At 42.5% G+C, this 23,116-nt stretch overlaps 1 protein-coding gene across 4 annotated transcripts in view; it reads left to right on the top strand.

The window, feature by feature from the left end:
* Positions 1–23,116, top strand: part of cdk17 (cyclin dependent kinase 17) — a 233,546-nt gene that overhangs the window by 197,304 nt on the left and 13,126 nt on the right. For all 4 annotated transcript variants that reach the window (XM_063072254.1, XM_063072253.1, XM_063072251.1 and 1 more), the window contains 7 exons: positions 3,556–3,670; positions 3,764–3,858; positions 3,970–4,032; positions 4,120–4,243; positions 6,144–6,264; positions 9,932–10,029; positions 19,153–19,258. In XM_063072254.1, the coding sequence (XP_062928324.1) occupies positions 3,556–3,670; positions 3,764–3,858; positions 3,970–4,032; positions 4,120–4,243; positions 6,144–6,264; positions 9,932–10,029; positions 19,153–19,258 (722 nt within the window). The remainder of the gene's footprint in view (positions 1–3,555; positions 3,671–3,763; positions 3,859–3,969; positions 4,033–4,119; positions 4,244–6,143; positions 6,265–9,931; positions 10,030–19,152; positions 19,259–23,116) is intronic.

The raw sequence follows: 23,116 nt of genomic DNA, 5'->3' as shown, positions 1-23,116 counted from the left end.
CATTTTTCTATACAGCCACTATAGATACAAAACCTCTCCTTTCACCACTTTCCCTTCTCATTGTCCAGAGACCAGTGAGTCCTCCCAGGTGAATCAGTACTTCCCATTTAGTGTGTACATTCTGCTGCTGATCAATTTGCTTTTTATTTGCAAATCTGCATATTTGTGGCATCAGCCCAAGTCCCTTCTTGATTTTTTTTCCAAACAAATACATCTTGTGCATGTAGAGGAACTGATCATTCTATAAATTTACCAATCATTTTCCTGACCACTTATGTAAAGTGGCTTCCTGCACTCTGCAATTCTAATAGTTGGTATTCTTTGTTTACTCAAGTGCACTTATGATTTACAAATGAGTAACTACTTTGAATTTCCAGTACATTCAATGGAAGTTGTTCGTTGGCTAATATCTTCTAAAGATATTTAAAGATTTCAGTGAGTTTATAAATATAAATTAAGTACATTACTGTTTTCGAACATTGTTGTATATTTATGAATATTGGGGTGGTTGTCGCGTACAAAGAAGGACTTGATGTTACCAACAATTTTGTTTTCCTTAGGAAATTTGTAAATCTACCACTCATGGATAATGAGGACATAGTGCATTGCATATGATTCTTTATATGTGAGAAACTGGACTGGGTGATCGCTCAGTCGAACACCTCTGTTCAGTTCACAAAGGCAGCTGTCACCCATCTCCACCCATTCTGTCCTGACCCCATCTTCTCAGCCCCAACATTGATCAAATGATACCAGTGTCATCCAGACAAACAGCACTTCCTACTCTGCCTGAGCATGCTGCACCCTTCCAGAATCAATTCTGTATTTTGCAACTTAGGATAATTATCTTTTTTCTATATCCACAGATGGGGTTGTACCTTTTTAGTTTTGACACAATATGTTTTGAAACAATATTTGTTAATTTATCTCATCATTATTAGAATCTGCATTCCTATTGATACAAGCTATCTCATTGTCTCTAATAAGAAAAAATCTGCAGATGCTGGAAATCTAAGCAGCACACACAAAATGCCGGAGGAACTCGGCAGGTCAGGCAGCATCTATGGAAAAAAAAGTACAATCAATGTTTTGGGCTGAAATCCTTTAGCAGGATTGGAGAGAAAAAGCTGAGGAGTAGATTTGAAAGGTGGGGAGAGAGAAACACCAGGCGATAGGTGAAAGTTGGAGGGAGAAGAATGAAGCAAAGAGCTAGAAAGTTTATTGGTGAAAGAGGCAGAAGGCCATGGAAGAAAGAAAAAGGGGGGGCACCGGGGGGGGGGGGCGATGGGTGAGCAAGGAGATAACATGAGAGAGGAAAAAGGGGAGGGGGGGAAGCATTACTGGAAGTTTGAGAAATCATTGTTCATTCCATCAGGTTGGAGGCCACCCAAATAGAATATAAGGTATTGTTCCTCCAGCCTAAGTGTGGCCTTATCATGACAGTGGAGGAGGCCATGCATGGATATATGAGAATGGGAAGTGGAATTAAAATGGTTGGCCACTGGGAGATCCCACTTGCCCTGCCCCTACTCCTCCTCCCTCACTACCATTCCTGGCCCCAAACAGTCCTTCCAGGTGAGGTGACACTTCACCTGTGAGTCTGTTGGGATCATATATTGTGTTCGGTGCTCATGATGTGGCCTCCTGTATATCGGTGAGACCCGACATTGATGGGAGAGCACTTCACCGAGCATCCACAGTCTGTCTGCCAGAACAAACAGGTTCTCCCAGTGGCCACCCAATTTAATTCCACTTCCCGTTCCCATTCTGATATGCCTATCCATGGCTTCCTCCACTGTTGCGTTAACGCCACAATTAGGTTGAGGGATAACATCTTAAATTCCATTTGGGTAGCCTCCAACCTGATGACATGAACTTCGATTTCTCAAACTTCCACCCCCTCCCCCTTCACCATTTCCCATCCCCTTTTCCCTCTCTCATGTTATCTCCTTGCATGCCCATCACCTCCCCTCTACTGCTCCAACCCCCTCCCCCTTTTTTCTTTCTTCCATGGCCTTTTGTCTCTCACCAATTGACTTCCTAGCTCTTTGCTTCATCTCTCCCCCTCTAAGTTTCACCTATTGTCTGGTGTTTCTCTCGCCCCTCCCCCCACCTTCCAAATCTACTCCTCAGCATTTTTTTCCCAGTCCTGCTGAAGGGTTCAGCCCAAAACGTCGTCTGTGCTTTTTTCCACAGATGCTGCCTGGCCTGCTGAGTTCCTCCAGCATTTTGTGTGTGTTGCTCTAAAGTACTTTTGAACATACTGGGTGTGAAAGCCATGGCATAAATGTTTTCTTTAATATTTCTCTGACTATTTGAAAAAGACGTATTTTAGATGAAGCCATCATATGAAATGTTCATGACATCCCTAGTATAAGCAGGGAAAAGAAGTATGAGAATAAGACACTCAATTAGAGGATGCACACTGAAATGAAGGAAAGGGACCATAAGCAATGTTGGGTTGCAAATGAAAGAAAAAAATATATATGAGGGAAGACTTGACATGCGAAATGGAGAGTATTAGTGGGAATCCATCCTAAAATACACTCAGACCCCGCTTAATGCTGAGGCTGTGTTCCACAGAGGTGGAGCACTATGTAAAACACTGTCATGTGGGGTCATTATAATATTATGTAAATGGATATGTGTGCCTGATTTTTAAAAAAATCAAACCCAAGATGTATGATATTATTTTATGTAAACACAGTAATTCATGGAGTAACAAACATGCAAATAGGCCTAACCTGTATATCAGTGCAGCAGCAACACAACGCAGCACCAGTGGAGCGAAGCGGGTGGTGGTTATGTCGCAGAGGAGGGACCAGTTTGTGGGTCCTCCTCCAACTTTGGTTTCTTCTTCAAGTAGGCATCAAGATTTGATGCCTTTTCTTGAATTTCCTCTCACGAAGCAGTTCTCAATAGCAGGAAATCATGTCAAGGACATCTCTCTTTGTCTTTTTCCTTCGCTCCCAGTCAGGGTCATATTGATGAACTGGTACATAATTTGTATGATCGCGGTGATGCTAATGCTGAGGAATTTTGAGGTGAGGTTTCTTGCTGGTGTTTCCTCTTCTCCATTCGTGTCCTCAGGTTCACCCAAGATGCGTTGCTCTGCCAATTCTCAAAACTCTTTGTTATTAAGGCTCTCACCATGCGAATGCAGTAGCTCTTCACTCTCGCCATCATTAACATCCTCATACCGTATCACTTGTAGATTTACATCATGCTAATGCTTTTCCTAGACTACCCTCACAAGAAGTTGCAGGCCATTTTCCAGACATTATGGGTCAAAAAAATGGAATTGAGTGGCTCAGAGTGTATGCAAAGCACTCTCGTTGGCTGATTGAATGTTTACTGTAATGGCGGCCACTCTTGAGATGTTTTAAGTGTTGTTGAGAATGAATTTTTGTCATTTTTTAAAATTTCAATAAAGAATTGGATAATTGTGTTGTAACAAGTCAGCGCTATGCGGGGTCTGAGTGTGATCTGAAAATTTGTCTTTTAGGTACATAGATTACTGGGAATTCATATGTTTCTTTATGTTCCTTTATACAGGGTACCTATGCAACAGTATTTAAGGGAAGAAGTAAGCTGACTGATAACCTGGTGGCACTGAAAGAAATCAGGTTGGAACATGAGGAAGGTGCTCCTTGTACAGCAATTCGAGAAGGTAAAGTTGACCTTTTTTAGGAAGTGCCGTTGTTATTTATGTTAGATGTGATTTCTTCTAATGTTTTTTATGGTTTCTTTGTCTTCTCTCTAGTGTCATTACTGAAGGACTTGAAGCACGCAAACATAGTCACTTTACATGATATTATCCATACAGAAAAATCATTGACACTAGTCTTTGAATACTTGGTAAGGTTTATTTCTAGCATAATTTGGACTAGTCAATATGTTTATATCAAAAATTATTACAAAATTAACCAAAGGAATCTGACTCACATTTTGATTTTCCCTGTCTTGTAGGACAAGGACCTGAAACAGTACATGGATGACTGTGGAAATATAATGAGCATGCACAATGTGACGGTGAGGGCTAAATTTAACAAGCAACTGCTGTGAGTTATTTGTTGCAGGCAAGTGATGTTAGATTAATCTTATTGCTACGCTTTGTAGATATTTTTATTCCAGATTTTAAGGGGCTTGGCCTACTGTCACAAACGGAAAGTGTTGCACCGAGATCTGAAACCACAGAACCTGCTGATTAATGAAAGAGGGGAGCTGAAGCTTGCGGATTTTGGTATGAAACATTAATTAACAATTATTTATAAAGTCTTAAGTTAATTTCCATTATTCATTTTCAAATTCTTTCTCACATACGTAACAGCTACATGTAAAAAGATTAGATTAGCCTTTTTCTGTCATATGTACATCAAAACACACAGTGAAATATGTTGTTTGTGTCATCGACCAACATAGTCTGAGGATGTGTTTTGAGCAGCCTGCTAAGATTGTCATATGTACAGCACCACATAGCATGCCCACAACTTACTCACCCTAACTCTTTGGAAAGTGGGAGGAAATTGGAACACCCGGAGGAAATCCACGCAGTCATGGACAGAACGTACAGCCTCCTTACAGACAGCAGCTGGAATTGAATCTTGATTGCTGGCTCCATAAAATGTTAAACTAACCACTAAGCTACCATGTTGCGACCGTTACAGCAGATGGATGGGAGCTAGGTCAATGCCATTTCTACAGAGTCCTTTCAAGTACATTTGTATTCAGTAGAAATAGAAAGTAAGGAAGCAAGTAGTTGAGAAAAGATTAGCAAGTAATACATAAGTTTGCATAAATAGTACAAGGATAGTCTAAACAACAGGACCTATTACAAACCTAAAAGGAAACTAGATTGGGGTTCATGCCTTATGAGAATAGGTTGAGTGAACTCGGCCTTTTTTTCCTGGAGCAACAGGGGATGAGAGGTGACCTCATAGAGGTGTATAAGATGAGGAGAGGCATTGATCGTGTGGATAGTCAGAGGCTTTTACCCAGGGCTAGAATGGCTAGCACGAGGGGGCACAGTTTTAAGGTGCGTGGAAGTAGGTACAGAGGAGATGTCTAAGTTTTTTACAGAGTGGTGAGTGGAGGCGGATATGATAGGGTCTTTTAAGAGACTCCTAGACAGGTACATGGAGCTCAGAAAAATAGAGGGCTATGGGTAACCCTAGGTAATTTCTAATGTAAGGACATGTTCGGCACAGCTTTGTGGGCCGAAGGGCCTGTATTGTGCTGTAGGTTTTCTATATTTCTAAACTGTGGAAGCAGAAGGATTGACTGAGGTATTTAAAAAGAAAATACTTAGCATTGGTCTTCAATAAAGTCAATGTTACCTTCCTCTTGCTAAAGGAGGGATTGGAAAATTAGATCAGAATAGCATATTAAAAAATGACCAAGTTGCCCAATCCCTTTATGGTGCTCTGCAGATTTCATAAGGAATAGAGAAAAAAAGTAACAGAGGCTTTGGCTGCAATATTTCAAATCTGCTTCAATATAGGTATTGTTCTATGGAGCCAGACTGCTGAAAAGGAATACACCTAGGTAAATGTAAGCGTTTGTGAAACTTTTAGACACGGTGATGCAGGATGAAGGTAATTTTCAGAGTAATAATCAATTCATACTCTTGTGCATTGAAAAATTATAACAAACAATCTTGAATTTCAACTTGGAGAAACGTGGGTTAACATGTATTGCATAATATTTTTGTAAAATTTGAAACTCATTGGATTGCGGCAAAAGTGGTGAATTGAAAATAGAGTTAAATTCCTTCTGAGCACGGCAGCTTTGATAAATAAATGGTCCCACTTAATCAGGTATGTTAAATGTATTGTATCTTACTTTTGGTTTTTTTCCATGTGATTGTTTCAGTTTGGCATGTCTTTGGAATTTGCCTATCACATTTTTTTTTAAAAGGGAAAAGGCTGGATGCATGATGGATTGGCTTTTTATGTGTATTTTAGATAGCTATCTAGCATCGTTGAAGATAGGATTTTAGGTCAGTGTTTCCAAAAAGTCCCAAGGTTAAGGTTACTTTGGCTGTTTAAGCTTATTTCACAGCATCATTTTAATGTTCATGATTTATCTGCAGTTTGCTACATTTTAAAATCATTGTTCACCGTGTCATTGTTTCTTTGCTGCAGGTTTGGCAAGAGCCAAGTCAGTTCCTACAAAGACATACTCAAATGAGGTTGTAACGTTATGGTACAGGCCCCCAGATGTACTCCTGGGTTCTTCAGAGTATTCAACACAAATTGACATGTGGTAAGTTTCACTAACTTGAGCTAACAATAGAAATCTGATAATTTGCTCATTATTTGGTTTACCAAGGTAATGTCTAGTGCTCCCTTTCAACTTACCTGATTCACTGAGATATTAGTATAGTGAAATAGGTCTGAGTCGACGTAGTAGTAGAATTAAAAGTGGGTGCAGAGGGGTTCTGGGAACTGCAGTCCAGATAAACTGCCAGTCCAACAGTACCAAAATTTTAAACATGCCAGATTATCAGAGTTTTATTGTCATTTTGGGAAGACAAATCAGGATAGGACATTTACAGTTAACAGCTAGGCCCTGTGGAGTGTTGTAGAATAGAAGGACCTGAGAGTATAGGTACATGGTTCCCTGAAAATATAATTAGAGATAGATAAAGTGATAAAGGTTTTTGTCAGGATGACCTTCATCAGTCCAGGCACTGTAGATGTTATAGATTCAAAGAGCACTACAGCATAGAAACAGGCCTTTCAACCCATCTAGCCCATGTGGATGTTGTTCCCTTATTCAAGAAAGGGAGTAGAGATAGCCCAGGAAATTACAGACCAGTGAGTCTTACTTCAGTGGTTGGTAAGTTGTTGGAGAAGATCCTGTGAGGCAGAATTTATGAACATTTGGAGAGGTATAATATAATTAGGAATAGTCAGCATGGCTTCGTCAAGGGCAGGTCGTGCCTTACGAGCCTGGTTGCATTTTTTGAGGATGTGACTAAACACATTGATGAAGGTAGAGCTGTAGATGTAATGTATATGGATTTCAGCGAGACATTTGATAAAGTGCCCCATGTAAGGCTTATTGAGAAAGTAAGGAGGCATGGGATCCAAGGGAACATTGCTTTGTGGATCTAGAACTGGCTTGCCCACAGAAGGCAAAGAGTGGGTGTAGACGGGTCATATTCTGCATGGAGGTTGGTGATCAGTGGTGTGCCTCAGGGATCTGTTCTGGGACCCTACTTTTCGTGATTTTTATAAATGACCTGGATGAGGAAGTGGAGGGATGGGTTAGTAAGTTTGCTGATGACACAAAGGTTGGGGGTGTTGGGGATAGTGTGGAGCGCTGTCAGAGGTTACAGCGGGACATTGATAGGATGCCAAACTGGGCTGAGAAGTGGCAGATGGAGTTCAACCCAGTTAAGTGTGAAGTGGTTCATTTTGGTAGGTCAAATATGATGGCAGAAGATAGTATTAATGGTAAGACTCTTGGCAGTGTGGAGAATCAGAGGGATCTTGGGGTCCGAGTCCGTAGGACGCTCAAAGTAGCTGCGCAGTTTGACTCTGTGGTTAAGAAGGCATACGATGTATTGGCCTTCATTAATTGTGGAATTGAATTTAGGAGCCAAGAGGTAATATTTATGTAGGACCCTGGTCAGACCCCACTTGGAGTACTGTGCTCGATTCTGGTCGCCTCACTACAGGAAGGATGTGGAAACCATAGAAAGGGTGCATAGGAGACCTACAAGGATGTCGCCTGGATTGGAGAGCATGCCTTATGAAAACAGGTTGAGTGAACTCAGCCTTTTCTCCTTGGAGAGACGGAGGATGAGATGTAACCTGACAGAGGTGTATAAGATGATGAGAGGCATTGATCGTGTGGATAGTCAGAGGCTTTTTCCCAGGGCTGAAATGGTTGCCACAATTGGACACAGGTTTAAAGTGCTGAGGAGTAGGTACAGAGGAGATGTCAGGGGTAAGTTTTTTATGCAGAGAGTGGTGAGTGTGTGGTATGGGCTGCCGGCAACAGTGGTGGAGGTGGATACGATAGGGTCTTTTAAGAGACATTTAGATAGGTACATGGAGCTTCAAAAAATAGAGGGCTATGGGTAAGCCTAGTAATTTCTAAGGTAGGGGCATGTTCGGCACAACTTTGTGGGCCGACAGGCCTGTATTGTGCTGTAGGTTTTCTATGTTTCTATGTTAGTTGTAGGCCACAGCCTCAGTTTAGTGCAAAGACAAGTAAACCTCGTGGAGCAGCGAGCTGAACACTGGCCCACCCCTTGCCTCTGGTGCCGACCCCTGACCTTTCAATCTGGTCCGGTGCTTAAATTGGTCCAACAGTGGGTTGATTCTTCTTGGACCTGGGTCCTGCTGCTTCAATATGCTCTTGGACTCTGCACCCACCGCCTTGATTCAGCTCATATTCAACCTTTGGCCTGGCACTTGAATCGGTCAAACCTCCACTTGTTCCTGACTCTCGTTTTTTGTTACTTACTGTTTTTAGTATGAGTTTAGTTTAATAAACTCAAACAGTTCAAACAGTTTGACTCAAAGAGTTAACTAATTTGTTAATTGCCTTTAATTATTTCAGTTTTCGTCAATCTAAATTAACTTAATAATCAACTTAAAATTTCTTTGAATGTTTCTGAATGTTAGGCACCTTCGAAAACATTAAGTCCTTGAAAGGCTAAACAAATAGCAAGATCTAAGATTGTGACATAACCAGCTGTTGACACATTTCAGCTGCTAGGTCAGCTGGGCTTCTTCTAGCCCATCTATAGAATGACCTTGGGCCCTACCACCTTAATGCAGGAAATCGACACATGTGGAAATGACATGTTCACTTATGCCTCATTTATAGATCTGCAACAAGCAAGAGTAGCTCACTACTAGCAGTGAGTGCTAGCTTAATATTTTTTGGTGCACAATAGATTTAATACAAGGAGATAAGCAGAAAAGGAAGCAAAAGATGAACCTCTCCCTTTCCTCCACATTATAGACAGCAATTACCAGAAAGCTGACATAAACTGATATAGCAGCAGAACCAGCTCGTGTGAATAAAAGAAATACCATTTTCACACAGAACCTTACAGTACCACAGAAACATTGAAAGTAGCAGCTGGTATGGGCCATTGGGCTTTTCTGGCCTGCCCTACTATTCAATGTGATTGTGGTTATTATTTCAAATTCTAGCCTTTTCCCCCTACGCAACCAGCCCGAGGAACAATATCTAACACCTTGCATATATTTCATGATTAGACTTCAGCTGCTTTCTGTGATAGATTCCCACAAGTTCACCACTCACCTGGAAGAGAATTTCTCATCATCTCAGACTTATTCCTGGTCAATGGACTTGTACTTGAAGATACTTCCCGCAGCAAATCTGTCGGACCTGTCAGAATTTTGGAGGTTTCTGTGAAATTCCCTCTCACACTTCTAACCTCTAGTGGATTTGAGTTTAATTAATGCAATCTCTCTTCAATCGTCAGTCCTGCCATTCAGAAATTAGTCTGGTGAACCTTCGCTAAACTCCACCGATAGCAGTAATACAATTTGATTCACTAACTAATGGAAGAGATTTGCATTTACTCTTCTCTCGTAGAAAGGAAAGGTTTGAATATTTGTGCATCGTAAAGTAACTGCTGGGTGATGCACGTGTTTGGCCGTAGGGGGAATGGTCATATGAATTCTACTCAAGATGGGTCTGTCACATCATATGTATAATTAATCAAGATGTAATCATTTTCAACAATGTGTCATGTGAATTTTATTTAAAGAATTACAGGCACAGTGAATGACTACTCAGACCTTTTCATTGAGGATCTTTTTTGGTGGGTGTTGGGGAAATCCAAACTCCTTTATTAAATTTGTCAGAAATTTTGAGTATGTTACAGTATACAAATTCTTTAAAATTCTTTTACAGCTACATTTGCTTTGATTCTTTTCAGGGGTGTCGGGTGTATCTTCTATGAAATGGCAGCTGGAAGACCTCTTTTCCCTGGTTCCACTGTAGAAGATGAATTGCACTTGATTTTCAGGTTACTAGGTAAGTTTGTAAATTCCATTGTGATTGTAACACAGTTTGATCAAACCTTAGCTATTACAATTTTAAAGTTGGATTTGGTATTAATCTTATGGCCAACACACTCATCATGATTGACTATAAGTGACTGTAATATTTTGGAAATAATTGCTTCTAGTACCAAGATGCATCGTATAGCAATTGAATCAAACTTCATATACACTTAAAATATACCAATCAAAAGAAGTTATTTCATTCTCAAAAGACAATTTCTCCTGAAAAGGTGAGATCATCATATTCCTGAGGAATAGTTTTCAACATTTTTCCACTGACTATATTATTTTGCTACCAACCTCTAAGGAGGAGAGGTGCATTGAGATTAAACATGCAGAAAATAGAGGAGTTGTAATTGAGACACTTGACATCTCTGGTAGAAATAAAACCATGGTTAAAGAAAAAGGAAATAATCTGAAAGGCTCTGATGTGGAAAACGTCATCAGAGCAGAAAGAAAATCTGGCTGGATTGGCACGGAGTCCCAACAAGAAGTAGAATGAGGTTCATTTGAGATAACCAAGAGCTGGTAGGCTTTTAATGGGTTTTGGTAGCTGACCTGTTGCCTGACATGGTGATAGAGATATTGGGAAAGGGAAAGGAAGATTCAGAAATAGACCATGTCAATGTGAGAACAAGGAGGAAATTAAAGTCTTGAGATCTATGTGAATGCAGGAAGCAAAGTACTTATCAATGTGAGCAACAAGATTTGAGTGTGGAAATCTGAATAGGCTGAAACAACGGCGTTGGAGGAACTCAGCAGGCCATGCAGCATCTATAGCAAAAGTTACAGTCGATGTTTCAGCCCAAAATGTCAACTGTACTACTTTTGATATAGGTGCTGCATGGCCTGCTGAATTCCTCCGGCATTTTGTGTGTGTTGCTCAGATTTCCAGCATCTGCACGTTCCACATACTCAGTGAAGGGATGTGCATAGCTAGAGTCCCTGCAAGTTCCAATGTTTTTAACTTGGGAAAAGTGAATGGACTTGAAGGAGAGGTTCAATGGAAGGATGACTTCAGCCTGGTGAAGGAAAATGATGGTAGAAGAGAAAGTGAAGGGCCCACAGACCATCTTGGCATAGGATGGGGGTTATAGAGAATTTGCACATGCATTGATGATGATGAGCCACTTGGAACCAGAGAACACAGTGTTGGAGAGCATTGAAGATGCCTTAGATATCAGTAGTGAGAGTCTGGAGGGTGCAGAGATCTTTTATCCCAGAGATGGAAAATCATGGAAACACTTTGTAACTCAGGCAACAACAGTGGAAAGAGAAAAGTTTCAGATTGAAGACGTATCTTGGAACTGTCTAAGCAGGAAAGGAAAAAGGACAAAATAACTTATTGCCTGATTAGATGAGACCATGAGGATAAGCAGTAAATTTTGGGTCAGTAGGTGACAGTTAGAGAAAAACCATCTGAACAAAGGAACATCAAAGCTATGAAATGAGGGATGTTAGAGAGTGAAACACAGAAGCATGTACGAATTGTGATGCCACTTTCAATGAGCTATACTCTTGTACTCCTAAGGCCCTCAGTGCCATTACACTCCCTACTGCCCACCATTCTTGTCAAGTCCTATGCTTTTTTACCTTTCCAAACTACATCACCTCACACTTATCTGTGTTGAGATTCATTTGCCAATCCTTGGTGCACTTTCCAAACAGATCAAGATCACCTTATTATCTACGACAATATTCTTCACTATCAGCAACACCACCTCATCATGCCCTGGGAATTTATGCACTTCAACATTCTTCAAGCGTCTCAATGCCATTTATTTATCTCAAAATGCCCAAGCATATTAGCATGTCCCATAATGATCTCACTATCCTCCATGTCTTCCTCCTTGGTGAATGAGGATGCAAAGTACTCACTTAGGACTTCACTGTTATCTTCCACGTCCAAACATATGCTTCCTCCTTTGTCCTTGAGTGGTCCCATCCTTCCCCTGGTTATCATTTTGTTCTTGTTGTCTGTATAGAATGCTTTGGAATGCCTTAATCCTACTTACCAATCACTTCTCATGACCCCTCCTGGGTCTCCTAATCCCCTTGAGTTCTCTGCTGGATTCGTATTCCTCTAGGGCCCTGTTCAGTCTTAGCTTCCTAAACCTTACATTTGGTTCCTTTTTTTTCCTTGAATAAATATGTATCCTCTCTCGTTGTCCAAGATTCCCTTACATTGTCATCCTTGCCCTTCCTTCTTAGTGGAATATAATGGTCCTGTATTCCGTGTAGTTAATCTTAAAATTGATTCCAAATAGATAGATAGATATACTTTATTAATCCCAAGGGAAATTTGGTTTCATTACAGCCGCACCAACCAAGAACAGAGCGTAAATATAGCAATACAAAAAACCCCGACAATCAAACAACAAAATGCAAAACTATGCCAGATAGAAAATAAGTCCAGAACCAGTCTATTGGCTCAGGGTGTCTGACCCTCCACGGGAGGAGCTGCACGTTCGATGGCCACAGGCAAGAACGCCCTCCCGTGCCGCCAAGTGTTGTATCACGGTGGAATGTGGCCGAAGTCCAACAGTAAAAAGTTCAATGTCCAGTCAGCAAACACGTTCCTCAATCGTAATATACCCCGGATTGCACCATCCGTTGTTTGCCAGATCAGTAAGCACCCCACTCCTTCACGCCGCTTACTGCTCTCGGTGCACTTCCGGTCAGGCGGAACGGTATTACCCACCGAACTCCTCTTCTCCAAAAGTCTCTGTTGTCTCGACCCGGTCCTCTTTCCTCGGCTTTGTGATCCCCCTCTGCATCCTCTGTGTGTTTTCCTCCGGATTTCAGTAGGGGTGTCTGCCGCTCTGTTCGCTAAGCCGACCGGAATTTGCTGGTCCGTGGAATACATAATGCGACCTTGCTTCTGTCCCGTGTGTCGGGATGTAACCATCTCCAGCGCTAAAGAAAACCCAAATAAAACTCTCTCTACCAGCATATTAGAGAGTGTGCAGCTTCGACGTGTTACCGTGAGAAAAAAATACAAAAAATAACGTAAATTAAAAAGTAAGAAGAAGAAAGTGAAAGAATAGATCGGAACGGCTGTACCAGGCTGCATGCACAACCGGCGCATGCGCACTAGTGCACATGTGACATTATCCAAAAACAGTCATTACCAATTAATTCAAAGTTCAAAGTAAAATTTATTATCAGTGTACATACATGTCACCACATACAACCCTGAGATCCTCTGTCTGCTGGCATTCTTAGCAAACCTATAGGACAATAACTGTAAACATAAAGAACTGTTAACTGTAACAAACTGAGCAAATGCAGATATAAATAAATAGCAAGAAATAATTAGCATGAAATAACAATACAGTCCTTAGGTGAGTGTAGCTATCCCCTTTTGTTCAAGAACCTAATGGTTGAGGGGTAGTAACTGTTCTTGAACTTGGTGGTATGAGTCCTGAGGCTCCTGTACCTTCTACCTGAAGGCAGCAGCGAGAAAAGAACATGGCCTAGGTGATGGATGCTGCACGTTTCCTCTAGATGTGCTTCATGGTTGGGAGGGCTTTAACCGTGATGTACTGGGCTAAATCCATTACCTTTTGTAGGATTTTCCACCCAAAGGCCGTAATGCAGCCAGTCAGTACACTTTCCACCACATATCTATTAGAAATTTGCCAGGGTTTTCGATGACATGCCGTACCTCCACAGACTTCTGAGGAAGTAGGGGCACTGTTGTGCTTTCTTCGCAATAATATTTATATGATGGATCCAGGGTAGGTCCTCTGAGATAGTGTATCCATGAATTTAAAGTTACTGACCCTCTGATCCTCTGATGATTCCTGGCTTCCTATCTCCTATGCTCACAATATAGAACTTTTCTTCCTAAAGCAGAATTTTTCTTCCATTGTGCTTGCACCTTTTTTGGATCTAGTGATCATAATGCCATTAGTTTCAAGATAATCACAGAGAACAATAGGTCTAGTCCTCGGGATGAGATTCTAAACTGAAAAAAGGCAAATGTTTATAGCATCAGAAGAGTTCTGGTAAGTGTGGATTGGGGCAGGTTTTTCTGGCAAAGGTGTGCATGGTAAACGGGAGGCCTTCAAAAGTGAAATCTTGGTTTTTGACAGATATTGTGGCCCTAATTAAAAAGGAGGAGGTGCATAGCAGGTATAAGCAGGAAGGAGCAAATGAGGTACTTAAGGAGTATAAGAAATACAAGAGAACACTTAAGAGGGAAATCAGGAGGGCTAAAGGAAGAGGCATGAGGTTGCTTTAGCAGACAAAGTAAAGGAGGATGCCAAGGGCTTCTACAGAGCGAAAGGATAGTAAAGGACAAAATTGGTCCTCTTGAAGATCAGAATGGTCAACTATGCATAGAGTTGAAAGAGATGGGGACATCTTAAATGGATTTTTTTGCATCTCTATTTTCTCAGAAGATGGACACTAAGTGTATGGAAGTGAGGCAAAACTGCAGTGAGGTCATGGATTACAGAGGAGGAGGTGCTTGCTGTCTTTAGGAAAATTATGGTGGATCAGTCCCCAGAACCTGACCAGGTGTCCCCTTGGCTAGTGCAGAAATTGCAGTGGCCTGGGTGGTGTGAAATTTCCTTTACCACAGTGTGCTGTCAGAAGATTGGAGGATAGCTAATGTTCTTCTGTTGTTTAAAAAAGGCTTTAAGAATAGGCCAGGAAACTATAGGCTGGTGAATCCGATGCAAGTAGTGGATAAGTTATTGGAAGGTATTCTAAGAGAAGGTATGAGTATTTGGATAGACAGGGACTGATAAGGTTTAGTCAACATGGTAGGTCATATCTAACCCATTTTATAGTGTTTTTCAAGTAACTTACTAGGCAAGTTGATGAAGGAAATGGCCTTTGACAACATACTGCATGGGAGATTGGTCAAGAAGGTTCAGTCACTTGGCATACAGGATAGAGGTAGTAAAATGGATTCCACAATGACTTCATGTGAGAAGCCAGAGAGCAGTAGCAGATGGTTGCCTCTCTGACTGGAAGTCTGTGACTAGTGGTGTGCCGCAGGGAACAGTGCTGGGTCCTTTGCGGTTTGTCATCTATATCAGTGATGCGGATAAAAATATGATAAACTGAATCAGCAGATTTGCATATGGCACCAAAATTGGGGGCATAGTGGACAGCACCAAAGGCTGTCAAAGTTCGAGCAGGATCTACATCAGCTGAAAAAATGGACGTTAAAATGGCAGATGGAATTTAATGCAGATATGTGAGATGTTGTACTTTTGGAAGACAAATCAGGGTTGGGCACTGAAGATTATGGTAAAACAGAGGGATAAAGTAAAAGAAAATTATAGCACAGAAACAGATCCTTCAGCCCATCTAGTTCATACCAAACCACTTAAACTGCTTATTCCCATTGACCTGCACCTGGACCGTAGCCCTACATACCCCTACCATCTATGTACTGTACATAATGGTATGGATATCCAAACTTCTCTTAAACCTTGAAATCGAGCTTGCATGCACCACTTGTGCTGGCAGCAAGTTCTACACTCTCACTCCCTCTGAGTGAGAAAGTTTCCCCTCGTGTTCCCCTAAAACTTCTTACCTTTCACCCTTAACCCTTAACCCATGACCTCTGGTTGTAGTCCGATCCAACCTCAGTGGAAAAAGCTTGTTTGCATTTACCCTATCTATACTCCTCATAATTTTGCATGCCTATATCAAATCTTTCAATCTTCTGTGTTCCAAGGAATAAAGTCCTAACTTATTCAACCTTTCCTCATAACTCAGGTCGTCCAAACCCAGCAACATCCTTGTAAATTATCACTGTACTTTTTCCAATCTTATATCTTTATGTCTTTCCTATAGGTAGGTGACCAAAATTGCACACAGTACTTCAAACTAGACCTCACCAATATCTTATACAGCTTCACCATAATATCTCATCTCCTATACTTAATACTTTGATTTATGAAGGCCAGTGTGCCAAAAAGCTTTCTTTACAACCCTATCTACCTGTGACACCACTTTCAATGAATAATGGACCTGTGGTAGATAACCTTTATTCTACTACTCTCCTCAGTGCCCTACCACTCACTGTGTAAGGACCTGATTAGTCCTACCGAATTGCAACACTTTGCACTTGTTTGCATTAAATTCCATCTGCTATTTTCAGCCCATTTTTCCACCTGATACAGATCTTTCTGCAAGCCATGGTAGCCTTCCTCACTGTCCACTACACTCCCAATCTTGGTGTCATCTGCAAATTTGCTTATCCAGTTAACTACATTATCATCCAGATCATTGATATAGATGACAAACAACAATGGACCAAGCAGCCCATCGTCACAGGCCTCCAGTCAGAGAGGCAAACATAACCACTCCTGGGTTTGTCCAACAAAGCCAGTGTCTAATCCAATTTACTACCTCATCCTGACCGCTGAGCGTTTGAACCTTCTTGACCAGCCTCCCATACGAGACCTTGTCAAATGACTTACTAAAGTCCAAGTAGACAACATCCACTGCCTTGTCTTCATCCACTTTCCTGGTATCTTCGTTGAAAAACTCTATAAGATTGGCTGAACACGACCTTCCACACACAAAGCCATGTTGACTGTCCTTAATAACTATCCAAATACTTGCATCCAGTCCCTCAGAGTACCCCCCAATAACTTTCCCACTAGTTACAGACTCATCGGTCTATAATTTCCTGGTTTATTTTTTGAGCCTTTTTTGAACAGCAGAACAATATTGGCAATCCTCAATCCTCTGGTACCTCACCTGTCACTAAGGATGATTTAAATATCTCTGCTGAGGGCCCAGTAATTTCTCCACTTGCTTCCTGCATGGTCCAAGGGAACACCTTCTCAAGCCTTGAGGATTTATCGACCCTAATTTGCCTCAGGAAAGCAAACACCTCCTCCTCTGTAATCTGTCCATGAAGTTGATGCCACTTTGCCTCACTTCTCTGGACTGTGCGTCCTGCTCCTGATTACAAACAGATACAAAAAAATTAATTTAAGATCTTCCCCAGCTGTTTTGGATTCACACATGGATTACCATTCTGATCTTCTGGAGGACCAATTTTGTCCCTTGCAATGCTTTTGCTCTTTACATATCTGTAGAATCCCTTGGGATTCTCCTTCACTTTGTCTGCTATAAAGACAAGAAATACAAATCCATAATTCCTTCAAAGTGGCATCATAGATACATATCCAAAGAGATACATATACATAAGAGAACTTTTGGCTTATTGTCCTTCATAAATCAAAGTATTGAATACAGGAGTTGGGATGTTTTGTTGAAGTTGTATAAGATATTGGTGAGGCCTAATTTGGAGTATTGTTTACAGTTCTAGTAACTTATGGTTTCAGGGTGAAAGGTGGAATGTTTAAGGGAATCATGAGGTGGAACTACTTCACTCAGAAGGTGGTGGGAGTGTGGAACGAACTGCCAGTGGAAGTGGGGGATGCGGGTTCGATTTCAACGTTTAAGAGAAATTTGGATAGATACATAGATGGTAAGGGAATGGAGGGCTTTGGTCCTGGCTCAGGCCAGTGGGAGTAGACAGATTAAATGGTTTGGTACGGACTAGGTGGGCCAAAGGGCCTGTTTCTATGCTGTACTTTTCTTTGACTCGATGACTCTATGCCTTGAATCTTCACCCCAAACTGTGGACCCTTTCTCCCCTCTCCAGAATTCTCAATGTAACTGGTCTTTTCCTTACAGCTTTCTACTCTCTCTGGAGCTATTCATCATAATCTGCCAAAATGGGTTTACTGGCTCAAATTTTCCTTACTCTGACCTGGACACCGCAAAGCTTGTGATACATTTTTCACGAAAGACCAATAAGCATCTCAATCGCCAAAGCTGCTGTAACACAGTTCTGTTTGTCAAACCAAAATCTTGCAGAAGTTTAAGCTTTTCAGACCCTTTAAACTATGACCCCTCTGTAGGCAGTGTAATGAAAAAGGCATTTAGCACACTGGTCTTCATCAGTCAGGCTTTGAGTATAGGAGTGAGGATATTATGTTGCAGTTGTGTAAGCATTGGTGAGGCCACACTTAGAGTATTGTGTCCAGTTTTGGTCACTCTGTTATAGGAAAGACATGGATAAACTGGAAAGAGTACAGAAAAGATTTACAAGGATGTTGCCAGGACTGTAGGGCCTGAGTTATAGGGAAGGTTGGCCAGACTAGGTCTTCATTCCTTTGAATGTAGGAGAATGAGGGGCTACTGTATAGAAAAGGTTAAAATTACTAGAAACATAGATAAGGTGGATGGTAACAGACGTTATATTTGTAGTAAACAGATAGAGATTTGAGATGAGAGGGAAAATATTTAAAGGGCCCTGAGGGGTGACTTTTTCCACTCAGAGACTGATGAGTATGTGAAATGATCTGACAGACGTGGTTGAGGCAGGTACAATAGCATCACGCATCAAAGTTGCTGGTGAACGCAGCAGGCCAGGCAGCATATCTAGGAAGAGGTACAGTCGACGTTTCGGGCCAAGACCCTTCGTCAGGACTAGTCCTGTGTAGTCCTGACGAAGGGTCTCAGCCCGAAACGTCAATTGTACCTCTTCCTAGAGATGCTGCCTGGCCTGCTGCGTTCACCAGCAACTTTGATGTGTGTTGCTTGAATTTCCAGCATCTGCAGAATTCCTTGTGTTTACAATAACATCACTTAAGAAGCACCTTGATAGGTACATGGAGGGGTGGGGTTTACACTGCGAAATGGAGCAAACACAGCAAATTGGAGTAGTTATCTGCTCTATTGCTGTATGACCCTATGTGCCCCAGATTATTGGGAGAAGCAAGAGATGAAATTACAGGGATCTTGACCAAGATCTTTGAGACCCCTCTAGCCACAGGTAAGGTCCCAGAAGACAGGCAAGCTTTATTGGAGATGGAAAATAGGGATAATCCTGGCAATTATGGATCAGTAAGTCTCACATCTGTGCAAGGGAGAGGATTCCTAGTGGTAGAATTTATGACCATCTGGAAATTCTGGGCCTAATTAGGAGCTGTCAGCATGGCTTTGTCATATTGGCATTTCAGCAAGATGATCGCTCAATCTCAGAATCAGGTTGGCATGTTTTATCAGTTTCTGCATCTTTATCTATAATGGACATTATTTATTGCAGGAACGCCTACAGAAGAGGAATGGCCAGGAATATCTTCAAATGAGGAATTTAAGACTTACAACTTTCCCAAATATAAACCACAACAAGTGATAAATCATGCACCAAGGTAGTGTTGGTATGGCGCAATTATGAATAGGCTTGATTCTATGACCTATGAAATGAGCTGTGATTCAGATTTTAATATCCATGGGCAAAAAGTGTTCGAACTATGAAAGTTGAAATATATTGGCTGAAAGGCTAGGTAGGGTATAGACCAACTTAAATGTGCAAGCAGAATATACCCAAGTATAGCAGATGTCATTCAATTCAATCCTTTTAGCAATCTATGCTTTTGTTGTTGAAGTTGTATTTAGAATATCCCGACTATTTAAAAAGACAGTTAAGTGTTTTTGTTTGGGAATCTTGATAAAAATAAAAAGTTGTCTTGCTTTAACTCTCAACCATTTAAGCATCTGACTAGCTTTAGCAAATGAATAATATAACCAAATTTGTAATGAAATGTGGGCAGTGACAAAATTTGATACAATATTTCAAACATGCTTTCAAAGCCAAGCAGTATTTATTTATGAATGACGTTGAATATTATTTCAGCCATGCTGAAATGTTCATGGGTAGATCATCTGAAGAATTCGGTGATCAGAATACATTCATATTTTATGTGATAGATGATTATGTTTCATTTCCATTAAAAGATGAGTCCAATTGGATTGATCCTTACTGTGACTTTGACCTACATTTAATTGGTTCTAAATAGACTGACTAGACAGAATCCATGAATTGCCCTTTGTATGAAATTCATTTTATTGTTGCTTAACTGCCTACAGTACTAGTAATTTTATTTATTGCACTGTACTGCTGCCACAAAAAAAACATTTCATGAAATACGTGAGTGATGATAAACGTGATTCCAATATGGGTCTTTATTGTGGACTGAGACTGGGAAGGGGGCAGGGAGAGGAGAATCATGGTTAGGAAAAGGGAAGGGAGAGGGGAGGGAGTGGGAAACACCGGAGAGGCATTCTGTAATGACCAATAAACCAATTGTTTGGAATCAAATGACCTTGCCTGGTTTCTCAGGGCTGGGTGTGCCTGCCACCCTTGGTGTTCCTTCTCTACCAACTGTCCCACACACCTCCCACGTCACTCCAACCTCGCCATTCCTAACGTCCTATGCTCCCACCAGATTTACAAATTCGTTGTCTGGTCCACTTTGATGAATACAGTACTGTACTCCCCCACCTCTCTCTTCCCCTCCTCTCCCCCTCTCCCCCTCATGTATGTATCTAACAATTTTGCACAGTACTATATTTGCCACTTTCTGTGTCATCTGGTGGTGGCATCCATTAGTCTCGCGAGACCGTGAATCTGTGCCTGGAAAGTCTTGCTTCAGTCTGTGTTAGAGCAGCACTTGTTGTGGCTGTAGAGTCCCATGCGGGAGTGACAGTCTCGGCTGCAGTGACTGCACTTGAAGGCACTGTCCTCCAGCGTTGACTTGGTACCGTTTTTCCGATGAGTGCACTTTTCTTCAGCAGCAAGCCTCAGCTTCTCTTCTGCTCTTTTGAGACCTCTGCGTAGTTCCAGCCTCCAGTGAGAGCGATCGCTTGCGATGTCCTCCCACCTCTCTATGTTCATTTTCAGTGACTTCATGTCTCTCTTGCAAACATCATTGAAACGAAGATGGGGCCGCCCTTGTGCTCTCTTGTCGGAGACCAGTTCCCTGTACAGCAGGTCTTTCAGGATCCTCCCGTCTGACATGCGGTGTACATGGCCCAGCCAGCAGAGACGGCGTTGTTGGAGCAGGGTGAAGAGGCGGGGTATCTGGGCACGGACCAGGACCTCATTGTTGGTGTCAGTCAGTCCACGTGATGTCCAGGATGTGGCTCAGGCTGTGAAGGTGGAAGGCGTTGAGACGCCACCCTTGTCTGTAGTAGAGGCTCCAGGTCTCGCTGCTGTAAAGCAGTATGCTGAGGACGCGGGCCCTGTAGACTGCAACCTTGGTGTGCGTCGTCAGCTTTCTGTTCTCCCAGACTCTCTTTGTCAGCCTGGCGAATGTTGAGGCTGCTCGTCCAATCCGTCTATTGATCTTGGGGTCTAGGGAGAGGCTGTCCGTGAAGGTATGTAAACTCGTGAACTACCTCCAGCTCGTAGTTGTTGATGGTAATGGCAGGGGGGTGCTCAACGCCTTGGCCTAACACGTTGGTCTTCTTCAGGCTGATGGTCAAGCTGAAGTCCTGGCAGGCTCTTGAGAAGCTGTCCATGAAGTGTTGAAGTTGCTCTTCAGAGTGTGTTGCCAGTGCCGCATCGCCTGCAAACAGCATGTCCCTGATGAGTACTTCACGAACCTTGGTTTTTGCCCTCAGCCGGGACAGACTGAACAGCCTCCCGTCAGATCTGGTGTGGAGGTAGACACCATCAGTTGATGTTCCAAAGACGTGCTTCAGCATGACTGCGAAGAAGATGCCAAACAGGGTGGGGGCAAGCACACAGCCCTGCTTCACACCGCTGCGGATGTTGAAGGCCTCCAAAGAAGAGCCGTTGAACTGAACGACACCCTTCATGTCTGTGTGGAACGACTGAACTGTTCTGAGAAGCCTCGGGGGACAACCAATCCTGGCAAGGATTTTGAACAGGCCGTCTCTGCTCACAAGGTCGAAGGCCTTCGTAAGGTCAATGAAAGCAACATAGAGTGATTGTCTTTGCTCTTTGCATTTCTCTTGTAGCTGTCGAAGGGAGAAGGTCATGTCAATTGTGGAATGTTCCAACCTGAAACCGCACTGAGATTCGGGATATACCCTTTCGGCTATTTTCTGCAGTCTGATCAGGACCACGCAGGCGAAGACCTTCCCAACGACGCTCAGCAAGGAGATTCCCCTGTAGCTTTTGTCCTCTTTGTTCTTATATATGGTGACAATGTTGCAGTCTCATGTCTTGTGGCACTGCTCCCTCTGTCCAGAACTGACACAGTAGTTCATGCAGGTGGTTTAGCAGGACGCCCTTTGCACATTTGATGGCCTCTGGTGGAATGCCATCCAATCCTGGTGCCTTCCCAGTGGGCAGGTTGTCGATGGCTTTACTCAGCTCTTTGGCAGTCAGCAATGCATCAAGTTCCTCCATGACAGGCAGGCATTCCACGGCGTCTAGCGCGCTGTCCAAGATGCTGTTTTCTCTGGAGAAGAGTTCAGAGTGATGCTCCACCCATCTCTCCATCTGCTTGCCTTTGGCATTGATGGTCTCACCTGTTATGATTTTCAATGGTGCTGTCTTGCTCTGGGTTGGCCCAGTGGCTTTCTTGATCCCCTCGTACACTCCACGGATGTTGCCTGTGTCAAATGATGACTGAATGCTTTCGCATAGTTGTAGCCAGTCGTCATTTGCGCAGCGTCTGGCTGTTTCCTGGGCCTTGCTTCTTAGCACTTGCAGTGTTGCCTGGGTGGGGTGGCGTTTGTGCTCTAGTAGTGCAACACACTTCACCTCGATGACAGCGGTGAGCTTACTTGAGCTCGCTTCAAACCAGTCCTGTGTCTTGCCCCGTTTCTTCCCGAAGGCCTTGAGTGCAGTGCTGTGGATAGTGTCCCTGAGAGAGTCCCATTGCTGAGCATCTCCTTCTGGTGGGTCTGCAAGGAGAGCATCCTCCAGTGACTTGATGAACTCTGCAGCTTTGTCTGAGTGTGGTGTCTTACTGGCATCGATGCGCTGCTTGCCTGGAGGCTTGGCGCAGTGCATCTTCTTCAGCCGAAGTCTGATCTTGCGGCAAACCAGAGTGATCTGTGTCGCAGTCGGCACTCTGAAAGGAGCAAGTCATGAGCACGTTTCTCAGGTGACTGCGTCTTGTGATTATCAGGTCTAGCTGGTGCCAGTGTTTGGAGTGGGGATGCTGCCAAGACACTTTGTGCTGAGCTTTGGTCTGGAAGTAGGTGTTGGTGACACACAATTCGTGGAGCATGCAAAGCTCGAGCAGTCATTG

Source organism: Mobula hypostoma, chromosome 20 (genome assembly GCF_963921235.1).
Source record: "Mobula hypostoma chromosome 20, sMobHyp1.1, whole genome shotgun sequence".
NCBI classification, from domain to species: Eukaryota; Metazoa; Chordata; class Chondrichthyes; order Myliobatiformes; family Myliobatidae; genus Mobula; species Mobula hypostoma.
Note: the sequence above shows the minus strand (reverse complement) of the source record. Positions and strands in the feature narration are given on the sequence as shown.